Source organism: Pseudoliparis swirei, chromosome 20, assembly GCF_029220125.1.
Source record: "Pseudoliparis swirei isolate HS2019 ecotype Mariana Trench chromosome 20, NWPU_hadal_v1, whole genome shotgun sequence".
Lineage (NCBI taxonomy): Eukaryota > Metazoa > Chordata > Actinopteri > Perciformes > Liparidae > Pseudoliparis > Pseudoliparis swirei.
Genome location: NC_079407.1, coordinates 3,612,725 through 3,638,039, shown reverse-complemented (window position 1 = coordinate 3,638,039; position 25,315 = coordinate 3,612,725). Strand labels below are relative to the sequence as shown.

At 43.0% G+C, this 25,315-nt stretch overlaps 2 protein-coding genes across 3 annotated transcripts; both read right to left on the bottom strand.

The window, feature by feature from the left end:
* Positions 1-1,015: 1,015 nt before the first annotated feature.
* Positions 1,016-7,426, bottom strand: LOC130210634 (integral membrane protein 2C-like). The gene is made up of 6 exons (XM_056441088.1): positions 7,217-7,426; positions 5,448-5,591; positions 4,147-4,335; positions 2,744-2,854; positions 2,492-2,642; positions 1,016-1,638 (listed from the first exon to the last, which is right to left on the bottom strand). The coding sequence occupies exons 1-6, from the start codon at positions 7,307-7,309 to the stop codon at positions 1,547-1,549; spliced, it is 780 nt and encodes a 259-aa protein (XP_056297063.1). The 5' UTR covers positions 7,310-7,426; the 3' UTR covers positions 1,016-1,546.
* A 796-nt stretch (positions 7,427-8,222) lies between these two features.
* On the bottom strand, positions 8,223-21,447 carry cab39 (calcium binding protein 39). Of its 2 annotated transcripts, none has more exons than XM_056441657.1 (9): positions 21,321-21,447; positions 16,094-16,245; positions 15,801-15,965; positions 15,215-15,333; positions 13,952-14,120; positions 13,324-13,383; positions 11,298-11,363; positions 10,776-10,919; positions 8,223-10,251 (listed from the first exon to the last, which is right to left on the bottom strand). In XM_056441657.1, exons 2-9 carry the CDS (start codon positions 16,205-16,207, stop codon positions 10,063-10,065), a joined length of 1,026 nt encoding a protein of 341 aa, XP_056297632.1. In that variant the 5' UTR covers positions 16,208-16,245; positions 21,321-21,447; the 3' UTR covers positions 8,223-10,062. The 2 variants fall into 2 exon arrangements, with proteins under 2 accessions (XP_056297632.1, XP_056297633.1); XM_056441658.1 differs by lacking the exon at positions 21,321-21,447 and adding an exon at positions 18,475-18,542.
* Positions 21,448-25,315: the final 3,868 nt, after the last annotated feature.

Genomic DNA, 25,315 nt, shown 5'->3' with positions numbered 1-25,315 from the left:
TAATATGTGACATACCAGATAATATGTTACACATTAGATAATATGTGACATATGAGATAATATGTGACATACGAGATAATATGTGACATATGAGATAATATGTTACACATTAGATAATATGTGACATATAAGATAATATGTGACATACCAGATAATATGTTACACATTAGATAATATGTTACATACCAGATAATATGTGACATATAAGATAATATGTGACATACCAGATAATATGTTACACATTAGATAATATGTTATATGAGATAATATGTGACATACGAGATAATATGTGACATACCAGATAATATGTTACACATTAGATAATATGTGACATACCAGATAATATGTGACATACCAGATAATATGTGACATATAAGATAATATGTTACACATTAGATAATATGTGACATATGAGATAATATGTGACATACCAGATAATATGTTACACATTAGATAATATGTTACATACCAGATAATATGTGACATATAAGATAATATGTGACATACCAGATAATATGTTACACATTAGATAATATGTGACATATAAGATAATATGTGACATACCAGATAATATGTTACACATTAGATAATATGTTACATACCAGATAATATGTGACATATAAGATAATATGTGACATACCAGATAATATGTTACACATTAGATAATATGTGACATATGAGATAATATGTGACATACCAGATAATATGTTACACATTAGATAATATGTGACATACCAGATAATATGTTACACATTAGATAATATGTGACATATGAGATAATATGTGACATACCAGATAATATGTTCGGGAGTATTGACTTTAGTCCGGTCTCTGACTCCGGACTAAGGCTTTGAACGTCGGTTTACAAAACACTCTTAACGGAGATGTTTTTCCTCTTATAGATAAACACATGCGAGGGAAAACAAAGACATTATTTAAAAAGTAAAATGAAAAAAATATTCACAAAAAGGCAAAAATGAAGAGTATATTTAGAAAAAAGAAGAATGAAAAGCTGGACCTTCACTATTATTTAATTTACAACAACAAAAGCAACGACAACAAAAAGGTGACCGCAGACCTAATGCCTCATGCAACCTTCTAGGAAATGAAACTTGAAAAGGGAGCAAGGAAGCAGCAGACAGGCGAGAGACGCAAAGCGGGTTACACGTCGGAGGAAGCATCGACGATGTTTTGCTCAAGGCGTCAAAAACAAAAACAAAGGACACATCTCCATGACGACGCGCGGAGACGGCCGTCTCCCCCGACGACGATAACCGCCGTGCGGAGATCCACCAGAGGACGAGGAGGAGAAGGTGTTGCAATTATGAACGAGTATTGGCTTAGAGGAGTTTTCCTGCGTGCATGAACCGTTTATTTACTATTGCGTCACACTTCAGAGTAAATGTAACCAACGAAGAAGAAGAAAGAAGAAAGAAGAAAAAAAGAAACGACATCGGCGAAAATCGTTTACAGCTTAAAAACCCGAAATCACAAGTGAAGTGTAATGATGCTACGGAGGCCGTGGCGGCGGCGGCCGGCGACGTGTTCACGCTTCGTCGCAGATGACGGTGTCCACCACGAACGTGTTCTCGAAGTGGCGGATGTGGTGGCAGTCCTTGGCCTCGCGCTTGTTGATGCCTGAGGAGACACGAGAAGAGCAGGGGGCGACCAGGATGAGCCTCGAGTCCATCGCCTCACACAGAAGCCTCCCGGCACAATGTCCCCATCAGAGACCGGATTTTATCTTCATAAATCAATGAATGTGCAAGAGAAAATGTACAATAGAGAATACATAACTCTCTAATTATACATTGTTTTCTTTTTTGTTTTATTCTGTCTCTTTTTTGTTGTTCATCCCATGTTTTAAACATCCTGCTCTAAATATGTGTAGAACTAAAATGAGCATCATCTAAAAATCTGGTTGTGTTATTGTGTGTGTGCCAGTGTGTGTGAGAGCGTTTACTATATATATATATATATATATATAAATATATATATGTTTGTATGTATGTAATATATATATATATATTAATGTTCACAGGTTAAAGCTGCTAGTCTGATTATTCTTATACATATTTTGGGTTATTTTATTGTGTAGGAATCTGCACATTATTCAATTTTGGCATAATTGAAAATAAATATCAAACTGCGTTTCAAGGCAGTTTGTGTATCATAGAACAGTTTAAAAAAGAGTTGGATACCATTAGGACATCAGATAAAAGAGACAAAGACCTTTCATTTCATTTCCTACATTCTTTTGGAGGCACCGCCAGTTAATTCAGTTTCAATAATACAAAACTTTTTTTTTAGAACCATTAGATTAAGTTATAAAAACAGGTAACTGTAGCCAGGACTTCGCCCATAGTACTACTCCACCTACCAATTTACATCATCTTGTTTAGCTACACGGGACGGGAGTTACACGTAGCAATGTCAATGTTTAATTGATGCACACTTTCAATTTAAAAATGAAAGTATGCATCGAACTTACGCCTGCGGGTGACGCGTCGGTTCAGGCGGTACGTGTCCTTCCCGTTGCACAGGCGGTAAATGAAGGGCCCCAGCTGGCGCATGTTGTGCACCCTGCCGGCCACCACCATCTCCTCGTGGATGATGTAGGTCTGAGGCAGGTAGGTTCCCTTCTGCAAGAGACGGAGGGGGGACGGGGGGGGGGGGGGCATCACCGAGAGGCCGAGTAGTAGGAGTAGGCGCTCGTGACGATGTTCCGTCTAAGTCGTGTTACCTTCACGTTGATGAGGAGCTCCAACAGGTTGCGTGGAGGCATCACGATGGTGGTGTTGAGCTCGATGACGTAGCACTTGTCCAGAGCGATGTCGTGGTAGGCTGTCAGTCCCTGGGAAACAAAAACAACATTTTTAAAAAAATGCTTTGGGAATTTTATTACATTTCTTTTTTTTTACTAATGTTGTTAAATTTGGTCCAAACTAAAATACCTCAACAAATATATCGATTACAGGCATTATTACAGTTTTTAACGCACACTCGTGGTCCCCAGAGGGTGAATCCTAGCGACTTTGGGGACGCTCTGTGTTTCTAGCGCAGGGGTGGCCAACCAGTCAGAGACTAAGAGCCACATTTTTTACTGTGTCACCGCAAAGAGCCACATCATACACATATGTGTGCGCTGCTGCACACACACCTCTGATCAGCCAGATTTGTTGTAAATGTCACACACCAACATGATAATGACAGAAATGGACTCCTACAGTACTAAGACAACAGGTCTGTCATGTTCAACAATGAACATTGTGTACACTGTCTCACACGCACACGCACACACACATTATCTCAGTTCAACCAAGTCCACAAACAAAAATAGAATAATTTACAATAGCGTTTTTCTTTTACTATGCATGTTGCTTAGTGGGACTTATGGGATTCCTTGCCTTGAACAATCCTCTTCAAATCTGGCTTAATTCCGTTGTTGCCACTAAGCAATTCCTTCACATGGTGTCAATCAGAACAGGTGTCCGAAAATCGAGCGGTGCACTTGCGCATGAATGCCGCATGGGGGCTGGAGTAATCAAACGCCCACCAATAAACCACTTTAGCGAGAGAGTGTTCGACATTCGGATGCGGTTCTCATAACGCTGCTCTTACACGTGTCCGCTGAATTGAGGCGGCTGGAGAAAGCGTCACCGTAAACTACTTTAGCCATAGTGCGGACATCCAGCTGCCCATAATGCGCGTTCATGGCGTAAGTGCAGTGTTTGATTTACACTTTCATTCGCGTAACCACCGTAGAGCCCGCTCGACATTCGGATGTGGTCTTTCCGCGTTTGGCCCGAGTTTGAGACCCGTGCCCTACTGGGAAACTGCGTTTTTCATCTCACGCGCGTTTGGCGAAAAATACCGTATTCTTAGATATGAGCGTAAGACGCGTGACACCAGGCAAAGCCGACGCATGCTGCCGAGCGAAGCATGAGCCAGTTGGCCACCCCTGTTCTAGCGCCATCGTCAGGTCAGAATAATAATTTTGGAGCATGTTAGTATCGCCGATGTCAGCAAAACGACACCTGTGCCTTAGTCTGGCCTCCAAGAGCTGCGAGCGTGATTGTAGACTATTTGCGTGTGTGTGTGTGTGTGTGTGTGTGTGTGTGTGTGTGTGTGTGTGTGTGTCCTCACTCTGTGGAAGTCGTGGATTATGTCGGCGGGGTCGCTGCCTCCGAAGTGAGGCACGGGCACCGTGATCTTCTCGTAGTTGTCGCCCAGGTAGATGCCCACGTTCTCCTCCAGCTCCTGGCGGCCGCGCAGCGGAGCGTAGGCCGAGTCCTCGTAGAGAACCCTGCAGTGGAACAGGTTCTCCTCGGTGATCTGCACACAAACACACGATTAGCAGCCGAATACTCGAGGCACACTTTTCTTTTGCTTGTGTGTGAATTTTTTTCGTCCACACGTGACTGACTCATGTTGTGATTTCTAGTTGCCTTTAAATGATGAAAATTAGCCTCGCTGGCTAACCCTGCATGGCTAACTCTGGCTAACTTACAGTCTTACTGTCGATTGGTGAGCATTGTCCCCTTAAAATAAACAATTAATTGAAATTCTGCACACCGAAGTCCTGGGAAAGTCTGTTGCAAGAATGTCCGTCTTTTAATCTCAATCCACCGCCTCATAGCCGGGTGTCCAAAACACTTTGTTGTTTTCTCCTTTCAGACAGTTGTGTGTTAAATTCTCATAATTAGCAGAATTCTTGACAATAAAAACATGTTTTTTTGGACCTTAGAGAACCAAATTCCAATCAGTTCGATCCTCGAGTCGAAGTGGACGTTTTTACCAGAAATGGAAGAAATTGTCTATATCGGCAACGGGCATCTACGGGCTCAAAAACAAAAATGGCCGCTCCCGAAGAACTTAGATTCTGCACTAGAAATCAGTTGCATCAGAACTTGAGAGTATTTCGTTATCTAAAGAGCACAGAAGGCTTCTTTTTCTCACTCTTCTCCCAGTTTGGCTTCGGTAAGAGTTCATTACCTTCGCATTCGAGAATGCGGAAGGTTATGTTTTGATCGCTGTGTATTTATTTATTTATTTGTATGCGTGTTATTCGCATAACTCAAAAAGTATTAAACCGAATCGCATGAAATTTAGTGGGATGATTGGTTATTATCCGGGGACCATTTGAGTCGATTTTGGGATCGATCGGGTCAAAGTCATGAAAAGGTACCAAATAAGTGGCTGCGGCGAAGGTATTTGCTCTACCGAGTGCCCGTTCTAGTTTTTTCAATGTTTCATCACCTGCCACGCATCTTTTTGAAAGCGCCTGCCTTTTTTTCCACTACAGTTCCCAATGACGGCTCCACAGACGGTTCCGTGTTGCAGACCATCTTTTCGGGGGCCGGTTATAAGACTTATTTTCATGTCTGAATGCAGTGTTTGGTGCGGGGGCCACGTCCAACACACAGACGAGTCTAACGGGGTCTCACGTGAGGTATGAAGTAGTTGCGGTAGACGTAAATGGAGGCCATGACTAGACCGGCCATGAACACAACCAGGCCGAAGGTCAGGCAGCACAGGCCATTCAGGGGAGACTTTTTGGATCGCAGCGGCAGCACCAGCTCATCCTCATCCTGGAAAACACACACAGAGATATTAACACACAGAAGCACTTCCAGGGAGCTCCGATCCAACGTGCAGCTTCCTCATCTGACGAGCGGCAGAGAATGATCTGAATTAACTCAAACTGAAGCTCACGTTAACGACGCATTTTAAAAAACGGGAATTGGCAGCGCTGTGTCCGGGGCTACGGGAAGGGAGGACGGAGCGGACGGTAATGAAAACATTCGACTGGGAGACGGTGAGTAATCTTCCCGGACGCCTCCAGTCTCGCGGCCCATCTGTTGGCAGCGTGGCACTACACACAGATAGTAGCCACTCACACACACACACAACACCGTGATTAACAATGCACTGTAAAATGTAATAAGTTAACTTTACTTGAAAAAGGTGAGGAAACTGATTGCCTCAAAATCTCTAAGTAAAGTAGCTCAATAATTTTAAGTTCTTAAAACTAAAAGAAAAAGAGTTTCAGCAACTGATGTAATTGGAGTAAACATTAGCTAAGTCAACTCATAATATGTCAGTTCAGACAACTTAAAAGATACGAGTGAAGGTAACTTAAAATCTTTGGGCTGTTGAGAAACAACAATGGGGGCTATTCTTGGAGATGTAATAACTTCAAAAAGGAAAAGTAAGGACCCGCGCCAGCTCGTTGCATCGTTTTTTTTTTAAAGAAGAAGAAAAGAGGAGATAGAAATCTGGCCCTTTTGTTTTCACAGTGTTCCTGTTACTTGTTCTCTGAGGGAACAGAGTGCGCACGAGGACGAGGCGACAACGTGCCAACGCGCACACTGCTGCCGGGACTCGAGTTCTCTGTGTTCTCACAGCAGAGGAGACGGAGGCTCTTTCACACCACGGAGGGCCCCGATCCGTCTCCCGCTCCGCACCTGTGATCACGCTTCGAAGTCACGTGCACGATGCGTGGCGACCCATCGGTGTTACATGACGGAGCATCGTCCTCGGGGCTCCTTCTTGTGTCTTTGCTAAAGGGGTCGAAGTCGATGCCGATGCTGCTACAGCCAAGATGAGCACCCTGCTGCTCTGCCTCTTTTAGAGCTGTGGAAAAATGATCCTGCATGCACTGCAACCCATCTGCCATTTTGTCAGACATTTCTTGCATGCTACCTTTTTTTTTTAAGCTGGGGGAGGAAATATGTGTATATATATATATATATATATATATATGGCAGCACTGGAGGAAATTAAATATATTACAGCTATAAAAGCAAAACACAACGCCGATCCTTGTATTAAATTGCTTTGTGCTTGCATCCGTCTGTGCACCCTCTCACATGAGGCGCGTGCACGTGCACATTGTAATAACTTGCATCAAGCCGAGTGACGCGGGGGGGGGGGGGGATGCGATGTTTTTGTTTCCAAAAAAACCAAATGGCCGATGAATGCTGTCACACACACGGAAATAAAATAATAATAATAATAGAGAATAAAAATCCCCCTGCTGGTCAGACTGTGCAGGTGCACGATGACCCGCAGACCAACAACACCAGGGCAGGAGAGTCCGGGTACATTACATAAGTGTCCAACCAAGACGACTCTGACACACGTTATTTATTATAATAATAATAATACAATATATATATATATATATAACAATCGACGCGTTATATGCACTCACCATCGGATGAGGGATGAGGATCTCGGTCTTGTCGCCATCGTTCTCCTTCTCCACTTTCTGTCCCGAGACAGACTGGAAGCTGATCTTCACCATGTCTCTGGCTGTGTGTGTGTGTGTGTGTGTGTGTGTGTGTCTGCAGGTGTCCACGCGCTGCGTCCGTGTGATGATAGCTGTCCACCTCACCCTGAAACAATGAAGCGCCTCACCTCGTCGAAGGGCACGTCTTCTTCTCACCGCTGCGTCCCTCTGTTTGTCTCGTTCTACCGGAAGTGTGCTTTTGGGAAATGTTTTAAATATATATATATATATATATATATATTTAGATTTTCCCTTAAAGGACTAATGCGGTGCTTTCAGTGTAGACTCCATTAAAAAAAACGCACTATTGCATCAGCTCTCTCGGTTTTATTCTCTTATTAATAACCAAGTTATTCCAGCCTCACACACGTTAAACTATTGTTCAGTTTTTATATTGCGAGATGAAATTCTCAAGCTCTTAAAAGCGGCTATGATCGATATCGTTTTATTATAATATAATCAAATGGGACCCACCATTGGAGATCATTATCAGAGGACACGCCCACAACCTGGCTGTTGTGGTTGACTCTCACCGCTCTCATGGGTGGTGTCGGGCCAACCGGAAGCTGGGTGCACATACATAGAAGTATAAATCACTGAACACCACGTGCCCAGCAACAAACAGCAGAATAGCTGCTGCTGTGTGACCTTTAGAGCCAGAGGTCAGGAGTGGGTGGAGACCAAACTCAGAGCTACGAGTCAACATTGGATCAATATTATTTATGGTCACTGATCAATTGTTTGTTTTTAATCATTGTGAGAAATATACTTTATAAAATGTCCTGTATTATAGTATAGTAGCTCACAATGACACGAATCCATGTTTACATTACACAAAGTAACTTGTGTTGATAAAATGTCCCACTAAGCAGACGTAAATATGTAAATGTTATTATTTGTGTGTACATTTAAAAAAATGGACACAGCATCATTTTATTCCAAGTATTTTTTTATTTTTTATTTAGATTGTAGGGCCCGGCCGTTGACACTTCTGAAAGCACCTCGCGATCTATGCTTAACCTGGAGACAAAGTCAGCATAAAGCCAACAGTTCAATTTTGGCATTTCAATGTTGTTAAATACTTTTTATTTAAAAAAGGAGGAAAAAAAAAGACAATTCCAGTACAACATCCTCAGTGCAGCATCATGCACGGCCAGAGAGCGACATGCATGTTGGAATGCGAATGGAAGAACCGTCGGTTTCTAATTTTAACGCGTGTCCGCGTCTCGGTACACGGAGTCGGTCGCGTGTGAAATCGACACGTCGGTGGCTTCGTCAGACGACGCTCAGAGTACTCGGCTACCCACAATGCTTTACACCCACAATTGTACTGGAATTATAAACCGTCTGAAGAGAACGGCTCAAACGTGACGAGAAGGGAGGGCGAGGGCGTCCCGACGAGCTCGCCCCGGAGTCACGCTCACCTTGGGGCCACGAGTGACGAGGATGAAGGGGGGGAAACAATTTAATGTCATTTGAGGGCGGGGGGGGGGGGGCTCTATCCTCGACTCCAGTGAGGTGATGGCGATCGCTCAGCAAAGTCTCCCCTCCCGCACGTCTTCACTCAAAAATGTAGATGAGAATAAAAGGAGGATTGACACATCCAGAGCTAATACCAATGATATTCCTCCGCTGTACACAGTTAATATCCTAGAGGTTAGCTAAATGGTGAGCTGGCCCTTTAAGGTACGTACAAAGAAAACCCGACGGCAACCATCTCCGCAGTAAAAATTAAATGCAAAAAAAAAACAATGTCACTTAACTTGTCCGTCGTTTCTTTTATGGTTTAGAAAGTAATTGGATTACAATGAACCAAAAACGTGATGTTTAAAGTAATATATATATAATATATATTCATATGTCAAGATTAAACAAAAACAAAATCTACAAAGCGAAAAATAAAAAGGAAAAAAAGGCGTATGTACATGTTCACCCCGTCCCCAAAAAAACAAACAATAAAGAGACCCAAACTCTCTCGCTTTTACCCAAATTCACACTCTCCGCCCCTCCCTCGGTTCCCCGTGTGCTTCACGCGTCGTGAAGACAAAGCCAGCAGGAGGGAGACGGTTCTACGCGACGGCGTCCGGGAGCTTCGTCCACACCGAAATCGCTAAAAATGAACCACCGTTTGTTTTTATTGGATGAAGGCGTCGATACGAACTGTAGCGGTTGCTGCGATGGGCGTGCAATTCCCCCCCCCCACCCCGAGTCTGCCAGGCCGGGTGGGGGGGGGGCCGCCGAGTACCGCCGTGGACCTGTCACATTTCAAGGCATGCAACCAACACACCATTGTTCAACGTGCTCGTACCATTTCTATCACAATGTTTTAGCTCATACTCTTGCAGTACGTGTGTATGCATGTTCTTGTGTGTGTGTGTGTGTGTGTGTGTGTGTCCATCAGGAGTCTGCCTTGCGTGTCATTAGAATATACTCAACGTGTCTCACTCAATGTGCAAGAAAGCAGCAGCATCTTATTATTTTCACGTATTTCTTTTGCGGGGAAAGAAGAAGAAGAAGAAAAAGACCAACAAAAATAAAGTAATCAAATGTCCACTGAGGAGCTGGCGACTTCCTGATGAGTTGGTGAGTGAATGAATGGGGGGGGGGGGTTGCATTTATTTCTTCAATTTTTTTGTTCAAAAAAACCCAGAGCAGCAGCAGCAGCAGGAGCTGCCGACGGGTCCGTTCGGCAGACGTCATCTGGACGTTGTCCAGACGTGGTCCTGGTGGCTCCTCCCCCTCCCCCCTCCCCCCTCTGCACCCTTTCCTCAGGCCTCCTGGGGGGCGGGCCTCTTGAGGTCCCTGATCTGTTTGACCAGGTAAGTCTTTTCGTCGTTGAACTGTTCGTCCTCCGTTCTGTCGTTCTGGAACTTGCTGAGGAACTCGATGAGCTTGGCTTGGTTCTTCAGCAGGATGTCCAGGATGGGCTGCGTCTTGTTGGGGTTGGCCACAAACACCTGGCCGGCGAGGGAGAGGTACGTCAATCACAAGCAGACGGGGGGACAAAATCGCCGACGTGGTTAAAAAAACAACACGGAGATTCTACTTACCATTTGTCGTACGAAATCAAACAAAACTATAAGTCAAACCGCCACTGATGCACCGTGGGTTTCGGTGTTGACGCATTCAAAAAAAGGTAATGTCCATTTCCGCCTGTTATTATTCTGATAATTTATTTCTTAAACCAACAAAAAAGAACAAACAAAATGTTGACACTTCCTTTCTGTGCTGTGGTAAAAAACCATTGGCCACCCTGGTGCATGCTGGTCCTGTGCCTACCCACCTCTACATATAACCACAGGTGCCCAGTGTTACCCAATCAGTGAACCTACAACTAAATATATTAAAATAAACTACAACTATCATAAGAAACAACTAACATATCAAAATATAACCGAAATAAGCAATAAATAAGCAATATTACTTTACAATAAAACCTAAATACAAATGTCAAATTAAATAGCTCCAACATTACTCTTACCTTGAAAACGTGGAAGGCCTCAAACTGGATGTTGCGGCTCTTGTCCCGGAGCAGGTTCATCATGAGTTTCAGATTCTCCGGCCGGCTGATGTATTTCGTCATTATGGTGAAATTGTGCCGGTCGAGAAGCAACTCACCCAGCAACTAGAGCCACAGAAATAGATATTAAATTCGAGTTTGGACCTTGCTTTTTAAAAATGTTTTTAACTTAAAACATTGGCCAGTTTTAATCCTTCGTGAACTTTAAACCGTATCACAAATCAATAACAAATAAAATAGATCGCGGGTTGCAATCGGGGTTAATAATTTGTTAACAGATTAAGGCTTCAGAACATTCACGGAGCCACGGCGTGGTAAAAACACCAGATCTTTTTTAAGGGGCTGCAGTTACGCGGTCCCACCACTAGGTGGCGGTCAAGACGAGGAGATGGAGGTGGAAGGGTTTACAGAAACCAAACACTCTGACCAGACCCGTCTTTAAATAGCTCTCTTACTACATGAGACCTGTTTACTGGCCCTTACCTTGAGGGACTGCCTTTTAGTCACGTAGTTTTCTGAGTGGAGTAACTTCTCATATTCACTGAAGAACTACAGAGAAAGAAAGAGAGAGAGAGGAGGGGGGAATAAAACGAGAGGAAGAGTCATCTACATGCATCAAGCAGCGGTTTTCACAATTGCATCTTTGTCATGTGTAAGAAAATATTTTGGGGGGTTTGACATCAGTTGTTTACTGGAGTCCATTTCTGTATCTGCTGCTCTGACATTTAGTTTAAATTAATTCAACACTTTTAAACTCTAATACGAGACACGGCCTTTGTGCACACTTTACTTATTTACACTTAATGTCATATTTAAAGTTGCAATACCTTTCTGTTATTGGTCCATGGTCCCACTTAAAGATCACAATGTAAATGTGAGTTTAAAATGTATATTTACAGGTCGAATGTCGTACAATATTGGTTTCTGTGCCAGAAGGTTGAGACAGAGAATTATATAATTATTATTTCCCTTAATTTAAGTATAATAACAACTTAGAAATAGTGATTTTTTGAACATTTAATTCCGCTAAAAGGTCCTAAAAGCTTTAATCGACTTGTAGGTATCTAAATAACGCAGCAGAGTCATTTCAGAGTAACAAAAGATGAATGAATGATTCTTTGCTCCAGCTCTACTGTTCTGATGAATATCTTAAAAAAGTAGAATCTGGTTCAATAACAGCGTGCGATCTGTTCTCATATTCACTCGCTCAGTTGTAGGGATGAGAATTGATAAGATTTTAACGATTCCGATGCCTTATCGATACCTGCTTATCGATTCGATATCGATTCTTTTATCGATTCTTATTGGGCAAGGGGTGAAAAAAAGAGCACAAACGGGTTTATTTACATTAATTTTCTTTTCTATAATGTTGCACACACCATATAGAGTATGTATATACACATTTAAAAAAAATTAAATAACCAAAAACATTTATATATATTCCTCTTGAACTTAAAATAAAACTTACATAACTTAAATAAAATGTATTCTGTTTAATTTAAACATGTTCCTAGAAATTACTATCCAAACGTGAAGTGATCAATAATGGGAGACCAATGCCGGAGCTCAAATGTATGCTTCAAACGAAGGACAGAAGATAACTTGATCGACTACACACAATAAAGGCAAATGGCTTCACACAGTGAGTGGTTGTGATCACTTTGGAGGAGTTTACCTTGGACCAGTGGTCCCCAAACTACGGCCCGCCTCCACATTTGGACCGGCCCCCTGAACAATACCAGAGACGCGTTCCGATTTATTATTATTTTCACCTGGCCCGCTGCCTTTGAGATTGCAGTGAGACGCGGAGAAAATGTGAAGTGGTGCTCTTCGCAATAAATCATCTTTGATGGGACGTGTCGCGTCTCGGCCAATCAGCGTTCAGATGTCCACAGCGTTTGGGAAGTTAGGTTAGCTTGAATGTTAGTCCGCTACATCTGCTGCTGTCACGCTGCACGGTGTAGCGATGCTAACAAAGTACCCGTCCGTTAAAAACGATGTGATTTAGCATATTTTTAGTATCGATACTTCATTAAAAGAGCGATCAGAGCGCACGCAATGCTCCGCTCCGTTAAATGCTGTCTGCGTGCGCTGCGCTCAGCCGTGATGCGCGCTCACAGGTGAGCACACTCTCACCTCACACTAGCCCTTTTTGTCGTGTGAAATAGAGCCAAACTTTAGAACGCTTCTGCCTCGTTGCCATGTTTGCTGCAGTCTGAAGAAGAAACTAAAAAAGTTTGCGCATGTGCAACGCCACAGAGGACCGTTAGCAGAACCGTTAAAGAATTTGGCTGACGATCCCAAACAATCGGTTTACTGGGAACCGGTTCTAAAACAGAACCGGTTCTCGATTCCCATCCCTACTCAGTTGCCAATGAAAGGTCAGTGGTGAAGACTCATCATCTCTTCACGGCCACACATAACCAAGAGAGCACTTTACTCCTTCCCTCTCACTGTGGGTGAATCTTCAGGCCTCTTAAATGCCGGGTTTGGGTAATCGGGGACTCACTCTGTCATAATGCTGCTCCAGGAACTCTGCACTCAGCAGCTTGTGTCTCGTGAGGAGGTCCTGAAAGCAGAGGAGTGCAGATCATGAGAAGTGCATTCAGACTTAATGGGTCATCAGTTCGACCCATCCCATTTGTCAAATCTCTAAAGCACATGCAGAAATAATCCTTAAAATTAGAGAAAAAATGATCCCCCAGCCCCATCAAAATAAGAAAAACATGTTTTGGGTTACAGTTGTTGTAAGTGATATTTCTTGACATAATCATTTTCAAAATCATAAGACGACTGGTTTATCTGTTGCAATTATGTTTGAAAATAAATTCTTTATTGGACAAAATAAAAATGTGTTAACACAGCCAAAGATTTCCTCTTTTAAAATGCCAGTTTAAAACTGAGACTGATAGAAGTCTGGACAACCAGCACCCGACTGCTAGTGGATTAAATGATACCAAAATCATGGCATAACTTTGCATATAACCAGTAGTAGTACTTTGTTTGTAACCAAAATCGGGGCATAACTTTGTATATAAACACCATCATCACAGCCCAACCTCTAAATATGTTAGTGTCAATGTTTAAACACAAGCGGGGGCTGGGGCAGAGAGACGAAAACCCACGAGACGACTCACTTTGAAAGTGGCGAATGCGTCTGAGGCGATGTCGAAGGTGGACATCTCCACGTATCTGAAGAAGTCGTAAAACTGCTCCGACAGCAGCGTGATTTTGGCCAGCGGCTCGTGTCGGATGCACTCTCTCAGCATGATGCCGCAGTTCAGGGCGATCTCCGAAGACTCGTACCTGCACGAGACGACGCGTGACAAGGACTCATCATTTAGGAGCCTACGACTGGTGGGTTAGGGGACAACGGACCCCTGGACACCAAGAACCCCAACACGTCTCTTTGTAGTCGCTTCATGCCTCTTTGTAGTAGTTGCATGTCTCTTTGGAGTAGTTGCATGTCTCTTTGTAGTTGTTGCATGTCTCTTTTTAGTTGTTGCATGTCTCTTTGTAGTTGTTGCATGTCTCTTTGTAGTCGTTGCATGCTTTTTTGTAGTCGCTGCATGCCTCTTTGTAGTTGTTGCATGTCTCTCTGTAGTTGTTGCATGTCTCTTTGTAGTCGTTGCATGTCTCTTTGTAGTCGTTGCATGTCTCTTTGTAGTAGTTGCATGTCTCTTTGTAGTCGTTTCATGCATCTTTGTAGTTGTTGCATGTCTCTTTGTAGTAGTTGCATGTCTCTTTGTAGTTGTTGCATGTCTCTTTGGAGTTGTTGCATGTCTCTTTGTAGTCGTTGCATGTCTCTTTGTAGTAGTTGCATGTCTCTTTGTAGTCGTTTCATGCATCTTTGTAGTTGTTGCATGTCTCTTTGTAGTAGTTGCATGTCTCTTTGTAGTTGTTGCATGTCTCTTTGGAGTTGTTGCATGTCTCTTTGGAGTTGTTGCATGTCTCTTTGTAGTAGTTGCATGTCTCTTTGTAGTTGTTGCATGTCTCTTTCTAGTTGTTTGCATGTCTCTTTGGAGTAGTTGCATGTCTCTTTGTAGAGGTTTTGTAACATAAATGTATTGACACCAAATAAAACTGTACCAGTTCTGCAAATTAGGGTTAAATATGTTCTGTTGAAATGTGTTTAAAAAAAAGAAATTAGGGGCCACGTAACAGAGCCATCAAATCAACCCGTTTCTATGTATTCCTGTCATTGGCTTTGAAAGTCTGCAACAAACAAGTGACAATAATTCACTTGGGCAGATGTCACCTATTAATAACATCAGATAATGTATTATAGTGACCAGAACATTTCAATCACTTCCTATGTGCCTGCTCTTTTCAATAAGGGGTGAACATAACATAATAAAGTAAAACGTCTAAAAGGTCACGTCTGTGTGCCTTCTTCGTACCCTTTGAGCAACATGAAGAGGATGTTCTGCTGGGTGCAGAGGTATTCCACCGTGGGCGTCCGGGTGCCAATCTGACGCCTCAAGATGTTGTTGAAGATTTGAGCCACATCTTTCTTACCCTGGAGGCAACAGATAAAGTATGAGTGAAAAGGGCACGATGAAGCAGACGCATGCATACAATAAACTTCTAAACTGAGAATGCAGTATGCAAATAAAGGGGTTTTAGCAGAGAAAAGATAAATAAATGTTCTCTTATGACCAAAAGGCCTCGTATATAAACCAGGCACCAAACGTGTGCACAACTCAAAATGTTGAATCGCTTTCACATTTCTATGCGGCACGCTTGTATGATTTGCAATTCTTCAACAGCTGTTTTTTAGCGAGGATTAGAGAGGGTAAAAATGGAAGAGAGTGATCTCACAGCCCAGTGAGTCACGCTGTGATAGGGTGAGTCAGGGAAGGCCTGCAGCAGCAGTTATGACACAGCACCGGTCTGACATATGGAGGCAGACGGGAGTTTGCCCACGTATCGCCAAAGGGCAGATGTGTACACTTTCAAAACCACGAGCGTCCCTGAACGTCTCACCTCAAAGTCGATGAGCTGGAGGTCCGCGACGAGCGTGCTGAGCAGGCCACTGTTGTAGAGCTCCTGGGCCAGCTGGGCCACTGCCTCCGTCTGGGGCTCTTTCTCATTGGTCCCATAGAGAATCTCCTTCATGGCCACCAAGCTTTTTGACACCTCCTCTGTGGCCTGAAACACAGACACATGATGTCATTTCAAGGGTCAGAAGCTCATTTTCAACCCCACTAAAACAAGCGATGAGGCGATGAATCCCCAAAAGTGACGGAGGGGTGGATTTGCGCGAGATTCGCCGTTACCTTCTCGGCCTTTTTGTCAGAAATGTCGTGCTTCTCGAGCACCGTCATGCTGTCCTTGAGGTTCTTGACGATGTCCGCCGGCGACTTGTGGGACTTGCCAAAGGGGAAAGGCATGGCGCAGCGTTACCACGAGCAACCAGGCAGCTGTCCACCTAAATGAATGAAAACACACAACTGGGTGAGAGCCTGCGAAGACCGAAGGACGAAGAGCACGTGGGAAGAAACGGGGCGGAGACGACGTTGTTGTACTGTGAAAAAAAAAATCATAATATCAACAGACGAACTACACAAACAAAACATATGCTTGTGGTGTCGCCGGTGATAACAAATATACGGCCGGTGACTCGCATATGAATCAGAATTGCTCTGATGCAAACAGCAATGACGCCAAGCAGGTGTGCAAAGGCCAAAAAAAAAAAACTTAAGAACTAGAACGGGCACTCGGTAGAGCGCATACCTTCGCATATCACAAGATCGGGCATTGAATTATGAAAATGTTGGCATTAGTTGCATGTCAATTGGATAGAAATTGACCGCGCTATGGTAAAAAGAAGATGTTGACCTTTTCATGACCTTGACCTTTGACCCGATCGATCCCAAAATCTAATCAAATGGTCCCCAGATAATAGCCAAACATCCCACCAAATTTCATGCGATTCGGTTTAATACTTTTTGAGTTATGAGAGTAACACGCATACACATAAATAAATTAGAACGGGCACTCGGTAGAGCGCATACCTTCGCATACCACAAGATTATATTACGAACATTTTGGCATTAGTTACATGCCAATTGGATAAAAATTGACCGCGCTATGGTAAAAAGAAGATTTTGACCTTTTCATGACCTTGACCTTTGACCCAATCGATCCCAAAATCTAATCAAATGGTCCCCGGATAATAACCAATCATCCCCCCAAATTTCATACGATTCGGTTAAATACTTTTTGAGTTATGCGAATAACACGCATACAAATAAATAAATACACGGCCATCAAAACGTTACCTTCGGCATTTTCAATGCGAAGGTAACGATAACAGCAGATACATATCACTAAAGTATCACGCTTCGCCCTTTACAATACACTTGTTTTTTTCACAACAGCGTCTATGTTTTTTTTAATGGACGAAAGAAAGAAAAAGATTATATTGGGACATGTGCTGTTAATTAACCACATATCTATTAAATTACATTCTTTCCTCAATTAACACCATCAGTCACACGACCACACCCCGACCCGGAACTCACCGCTCATGGAGTAAACAATGGTGCAGTAGTTATTGTTGCATTATACTAGCTTAATATTTAATTTATACTACGGCATCGCTGTCGTGAATCACCAAACACAAAGGGTAGAATACACCTTGTGGAAGTTTATTTCGCAATACTGGGGCAGAAGTATTTATACGTACACTGTGCCTTTTTAGGGATGTATTTTTCTTGTTATATCGGCGATGTTTTTATCCCCGTTAGTTCGCACGTCTTGTTCCAGACCAGGCAGGAGTACAAACATACCATGTAAATAATTTGTGAATGTTCTAGGTCGGAAAACATTTAATTCTTCATTGAGAACAAGTACAATCTTGTGAATTTTATGGTAGTTGTCATTAAATGATTAACGAAGCAATGTTTACTATTGCGTGAGTCTCCCGCCCTTTGTGTGACCCGCTCCCCGACCACGAACAAGTCAAAATAAACACCTGGTCGTTTTAAAAACATACACTACTTTGAGGCAACTCATTTAGGTAAATAAACACACACCCCTCGAGTCTCCCGACTAGACAAAAGCCTCGAACCGGAGATACAACTGAACCTACAGCTTCCGCCGGAAACTAAAAACACACCTTTTCATACTATATCTGGATTAAAACACAGATTAGCACTTCAGTGGCACTTAAACGGCTCTTATTATGGTACTTTTGTAGTTCGACTATGCTGAGGAAATGTTCCTTCCTGTATTCTTGTTGTTCTTAGTTTGTACTCTAGGTTGATGCACTTATTGTAAGTCGCTTTGGATAAAAGCGTCTGCTAGATGACATGTCATGTGACCATGCTACACAAACAATATCTCACAGCTGCTCCGACAAGGACCCTTATCTACTCGCCTCCCCGACCCACCCAACCACCTGACTGGGGCAAAAGGCTAATCGTTACAAGCAAACACGACTATCAAGGCTTTCACACACAGCAGCAGCACAAATGTGCTCCTTTTCTCATATATTGCGGGAAGTCGGATGATTACCTATTCCAAAAACTCAAGACAGAAAGACAATACAACTAATCCTAGTAGTAATTCCAGTTTAACATGCTTAACCAGTACGATACCGAGATTTGACAAAACTGGTGAATTAGAGCTCGTGATCTATCGGTCTGTCACCAACCTGTTGTCCGGCACCGATCCTCTAAACTCAAAGCGTCACACTGGTCCTCTTATAGTTGTGACAGGGAGTCCACATTTAGAAAGCACGGCTGGGGCCAGGAATATATACGCCAGGCAGAAAGTGGGAGGTGCGTGCCACCGTTGGTATACGATGTGTCATGACTCATGTGTGACTGTGTTATGAAACATCTTTTTAAATAAATATATACATATACACACACATACATATATATACATATACACACACATACATATATATATATACACCCATACATACATATACATGCATACATATACACACGCACACATACACATATATACATACACACATACATATACACACATACATATACACACGCACACATACATATACATGCATACATACACACACACACACACATATACACACATACATATACACGCACACATACAAATACACACATATACACCCACACATACATATATATATACATATACATGCATACATATACACACGCACACATACATATACACCCATACATATATATACATACACACACACACACATATACATATACACCCATACATATATATATATGACAAAAGGCGGATATATACATTTATACATTCTTGGTTTTAATTGCTGAGGTCAAATTGACCAGAGGTAAAATATGTTAGTACAGCGGATTGAGCTCTCATTCTGCGCATATTATTAATGTTAAAAAAACACAGCACTAATATATATATACATACACACACACACATACATACATACATATACATATACACACACGTACACACACATACCCTCCGCCCCTCCAAAAAAAAAAAAAATAACATCTTTAATCATCTGGAGACACACCTCGATTTCACCTGGGGGACGAACCCGTCTGACTAATGGTGCGTTCACACCGGACGCGGCGAAAAAATTCTCGACGCGTCTGACGCAGCAGGCTCGACGCGAAAAAAAGTGTTCACGACTGCCTCACTGCGCTTCGCTGCTCTCTCTTCTTCTCTTGGCCAACACTATGACTCACGTCTTTGCTGCCTGTTCGTTCAAACGCGCCTGACGCGCTGCGCTGGAAAATACGCAGCTACGCAGCTTCGACGCAACGCCGTGAACGCAGCATAATGCTCACACTCACACCGCCGCCATAAAACCCACGACGCGTCTGCCGCAGCAGTCTCGACGCGCGTAAAAAAGTGCACACCAGGACGCCGGCGACGCCGGGGGCGGGACCACTCACGTACCCCACTGCGCTCTCTCCTCTCTTCTCTTCTCTCTGTGTCTCCGTCCCACCCGGGGCGGCATCTCCTCTGCCATGAAACACATGCCGGCGGTTGATAAGCACATACATACAAACTTAAACTTACCAGGTAGTCCCCTCTCCCGACCCTTGTTCCACCTTTATCTTTATAGCTCGGTTCGGTAAGGTTTGGGGTGCCCACAGACAGCGACAATAATCTTTTCCTCCATTTTTTTCAACCGGCAGGACGATGACGAGCGGAGCTGCTCAACGCTGATTGGCTGACGCAACTATGACTCACGCGTCTTTGCTGCCAAAGTTGGGAAATATGAACTTGCGCGTCAACGAGCTGCGTCTGTTCGCTGAGTTCGCCCTGCGACAAACCCTCTGTTCGTGCTGCTTCAAACGCGTCTGACGCGCTGCTCGCTGGAAAATACGCAGCTACGCAGCTTCGACGCAGCTTTGCATTGACTTAACATGTGATCTCGACGCGCGTCAAAATTTTGACGCGTCCGGTGTGAACACACCATCAGGCCGACACATGTCAGGTGTGCGGACTTCTCCACGGATCTACACATTTTGAACAATGGATTTCCATGACTTTTCCATGACTTTTAACCAAATGTCCATGACCAAACTGAAATCTCGGTATAAACATGAAAACTGTAGAAAGGTGTGCGTATTGAGAGCTATCGCCGGCTAATATTTTGAGCGTCTTTCTTTAAAAATCATATTAATTATTTCAAACTCGGCGTAAATGATGTGATTATAACAAATTTCCATTACTTTTCCAAAACTTTTATGATTTAAGTTTTTTCCTTGACTTTTTCAGGCCTGAAAATGACCATTTTTAAATTCCATGACCTTTCCAGGTTTTCCATGACCGTACGAACCCTGCAGACATGCGTCATGCACGCGCATGAACACGTGACCCTCCAGAAAAACAAACAAAGTTGCAGAAAACAGCTCAAACGCCACCTGCACCTTTAGCGATGTCAGTAAGCGAACAACCACTAAATCCAGTCAACTTCGCTCATTTACACACCATTCTGTCACAATGTATTTTTATAAATATATATATAATGTTAGTAGGCTAAGTGCACCGCCCCTCTCTGTGATCCATGCCTGGTTTGTGATGGTGTGAAGCCTGCCAACTTTGCGCAATGCTAACAAAATGGACACTCGCCCCACTCGAGTTATTTCCAGATGCAAATGCAACTTTATATGCAGATGAATGCGCGATTCGGCTTCCTTCTCCACGGCTTACTTTGTACGGGTTTGTGAGGTTTCACGGCGTGTGATATCTAACCCACTGTCCAGCAAACAACAGAGCTAGCTCGTTAGCTGTGTCGACACACCGAAGGCCTCGGCAGGCCGAACGCGTACAAACCCTCCACGGATGCTTTAAATCAACATTAGCTTCATTTTAAACACGTTTATATTTGCGAAGAGGCGATTTAAATCTTAATTTCCAGATTCGCAACCGGACGTTTGTATCGGTAGCGGCAGCTAGCATCACGTTAGCCCCGGGCCTAGCAGTCACCCCCTCGCGCTCGTAGCCTCGCGCTCATCCCAGTATATATATAACGCTACATATGCAAATATATATATAAAACATTACCTTTTAATGGCTCTAGCTTCCCCCAACTCAGATGCTCCTTGGAACAAAACAAAAACACGTCTTAGTTGTCCTTATTCGCCGCCTCCCCTTGTTATTTCCTCGTTCTTTCTCTGCGCTCGACTGGTAACGTTTGCGAGCGTAGCCGTTGTCGCTGCAGCAGCGTCGGTCTAGCGCCCCTAGCGGCCGGTTGGTGTCACGGCAACGAGCGGGTGGCGGCTACTGCGGCTGCGTGGTGTCCCGCGAGGATGGCAGGTGACCGCACGAGGGCGCGCTCACCCCGTGGACGTGGGAGCGTCGCTGAAGCGAGCGATCTTTTTATCTTATTTATTTATTTATTTGTTTATTTATAACAGTTGCACATGGACACTTTCCTAAATTGTCAATAAGAAACGGCAAATACATTTAAATATTTTTTTACTAACATGCAAAAAGCAATAAATAAACAAATTAAATAATAAAGGTAGACACTCTGATTGTATGATGAATTATTGTTCATATATTGTTTGTAACTGTTACTTGTTATTGAAATGAAGCATGTGGCACAATGTAAACATCCCTAAAGCCTCTTCCTTCATCCTATGATGCCCCGCATGTTTGCTCTGGCGCCCTCCTGTGGGATAATTTGGTAGTGCCGTCAACACTGCACATTTTGTTTTCGTATTACAATTATTTCAATAAATTTGAATTGGCTTAACATGTAACTTTAAAAATTAGTAGGATTAAAGAAAAATTACTTCGCTAACAGATACTACTTTTAAAAAACGTATATCCTGCCTATATCCTGCGTTCCTTCACCTCTCTGTGCATTATGTGTACCGTATGTCTGGCCCCGCGTTTGCTTTGTGGTAATTCAGATGAATATTCATCAAATCAGCTCCATTGATTATCACTGGACTTTGACACAGGGACCCTCTATAAATCAGAGGCGGGACTTTACTATGATCTTTATCATATCAGTTCATAATATGTGCATATTATGTTCCTATAAGTTACAGTTATGAAGGAGCCTCTGCACTTTAGGCCCGTGGTTATAGTGTGCACGAGGACCTGTCATAATAGTGTGGACTGTGTTATGTTCATACTAATCTAAAAGTGAAGCTCGATCTGTTGTGTTGTGGGGCCATAGCCCAGCTCGGGCAAATGCATGTTACTGATAACAGATTATTTCTTTGAATATATTATTTATTAATTGATTATAATTATTTATTACCGTGACCCTGAAGGTCCTTGAAACATTGAATACTTTCTACTTCTGAAGGATTTTTAAAAAGCAGTTGCTCAGAAACATTGTTTATAGTTTGTGATTTATGTTATTGTTGACCCTCTGACCCTTCATCTTGTACCGCTGAATTTTAAGCACCGTCAATCTCAATGCAAAACGTGCTTTGTCCACTTTGATATAAGATCTATATTTCTCAAGATGCACAAAGTTATTGTGACTATTGTTACATTTGTGCCTGTATGGTAAATACGTGTATGTATAACATCAACCATCATAAAAACAAAAAATAAACGGGTGCTTTAAAATGGCAAGGTGAGAGGCGAAACTGTGAGCTTTTAATGAGGCGTGTTTGTGCGTGCGTGCGTGTGTCTGTGTGCGTGCGTGTGTGTGTGTGTGTGTGTGTGTGTGTGTGAGGATGGAGGGGGTTCTTTAAAAGTGTATTTTCTATACATATGTAAAAAAAATTGGACATACATGTCATGTAAGGAAAGTTATTCCAGTAAAACTCCAAATTCTTATTTCGTTTCCATAGCGACCACTACAAACAGGAAGTGCTTAACGAGGTATCTGGCCGACTGATGCTTTTTCTGACATTCCGATCTATGTTGCAGTCATTGATTACACCTGCAGCGACAGCCCTGGTCATCTATTGGTCACGTGCCAACGCGTCCCCGCCCCCCTGCACTCCCCTCCACTCCCCCCCCTCTCTGGAGGTTATGACGCTCTTCATGCTGATTAGGTTTGAATGAAAAGGGGTCCTTTGTTCGGCTCCGGTTCCCACGACCCGCTGCATTCGCCTGGCAGTCGCGTGGCTCCCCGAACGGGGTCCCGCGCTCGGAGGGGCCTGGAGGTGGGGACATCTGGTCACTCCGACATCTGCTCGCGAACAGTGAAGAGCAGATGTCTGACTTTAGGAAACACGCAGAGGGATCAAAGCCTGCGAGCTGCGAGTGTTGTGGACCTATTTCTCACAGAGCCTGCAGGGTCTGATTCTCCTGCATGACATCATCATGTACATCGTGACATCTACATGTATTGGACCTCAGGAGGAGCAGTGGAAGCTGGGAATCGAACCGCAAACCTCATGCATAACATAATATTTAACTTGATCAATCCTATAATCGGATCAGAAACATAACAAAACAATAGAATACAAATATAAACATATACATTAAGTATAAAAACACCAGTGGATACTATAGCAATAAGAGTGAAGAGAGTAAAAGAGTAAATATAGTGAATTCAACTAAAATAGATAAATAACAATAACCTAATATATGTTAATAGTCAAACGTATTGCATCTATTTTTTGTTTACCATATGTATTAACGTTTATTGTTGTTGTTGTTATATTTATTAAAATATATCTATATATATTTGTATTTATTTAATGTATTTATTATTTATCTTTATTTTTGTTATTCAATTTATAATTTATATTAATTAATTAATATATATATATATATATATAATTTTTTGCATTACTTGGCCAATACATAATTCTGATTGTGTTTATTAGAAGAACACTAATAGTGCCCAATATAACCTACAAAATAAAAGTATAACACATTATGCATGATATTTGGAGTGATATTGTCAATGATCTAGAAAAGTAATACAAAGTAATATAATTCATTGAAAGTTATATATGGTTATGATGGTTCTTATAGCTCTGAAATCACCTGTTATGGATGGGATCCAGTTCTAATGTGGTCAAATTAAGTGGGAACTAATCACATCCAGTGACGACTCAACTCATGAAGGGTAGCCTGTGGTTTGTACCATTGTGTCTCCAGAGGGGATCTTCTATACAACCCTACAGCTCCGGGGCAGACACATATTCTCAAGTGACGTGTCAGTTGTGTCCCCCTGTGGGCTGTGGAGGGAACAGGTTCGGCCCTGCAGGCTGCAGGTGTACCGTGAAGAACACACGAGGAGCTCCCCGAGCAAAGCGCGGTAACTGCACATGTTCCTCCTGGAGGAGAGGAAACTGCAGGTGGAGAGCGAGAGGGGGGGGCAGCGCATGCGTGGTTTCAGGCTGGACATCTGTCGCTTGTGAGTATCTTGTATTTTTCTTCTTCTTCTTCTTCATCTTCTTCTCCTTCACCGTATATTCCCTCTTCCTCTTCTTTCTTTTCCTCTTCTTAATCCTCTTCTTTTTCATCTTCCTCTTCTTGTTCTTCCTTTCCTCTTTCTCTTTTTCCTCTTCTTCTTCCTCTTCTTCTTTATCTTCTTCCTCTTCTCAATCTCCGTCATCTTCTTCTTTCTCTTCCTCTTCTTTCTCTTCCTTGTCCTCTTCTGCATCGTCTTCCTTTTATTCCTATTCTTCTTCTTCTTCTTCTTCTTCTTCTTCTTCTTCTTCTTCTTCTTCTTCTTCTTCTTCTTCTTCTAGGCCGGGTCTCTCGGTTATTGAATGGAGCCAGTGACCTGTCGGTCCTGACTGATCGGAGCCCGTGTGGGAAAATCTCGCAGCCAAAAGAGTTGGCGCATTCACATGCTAATCGCGCCCCGATAAAAAGAGGGCCGTGCCGCGGCGAGGGCCCTAGAGAGACGCGCTGAGGTTCAGGGGAGAGGAGGACACAAGCGCGCAGCGACCCGAGAGAGGGAGGGAGAGAGAGAGAGAGAGAGAGAGAGAGAGAGAGAGAGAGAGAGAGAGAGAGAGAGAGAGAGAGAGAGAGAGAGAGAGAGAGAGAGAGAGAGAGAGAGAGAGAGAGAGAGAGAGAGAGAGAGAGAGAGAGAGAGAGAGAGAGAGAGAGAGAGAGAGAGAGAGAGA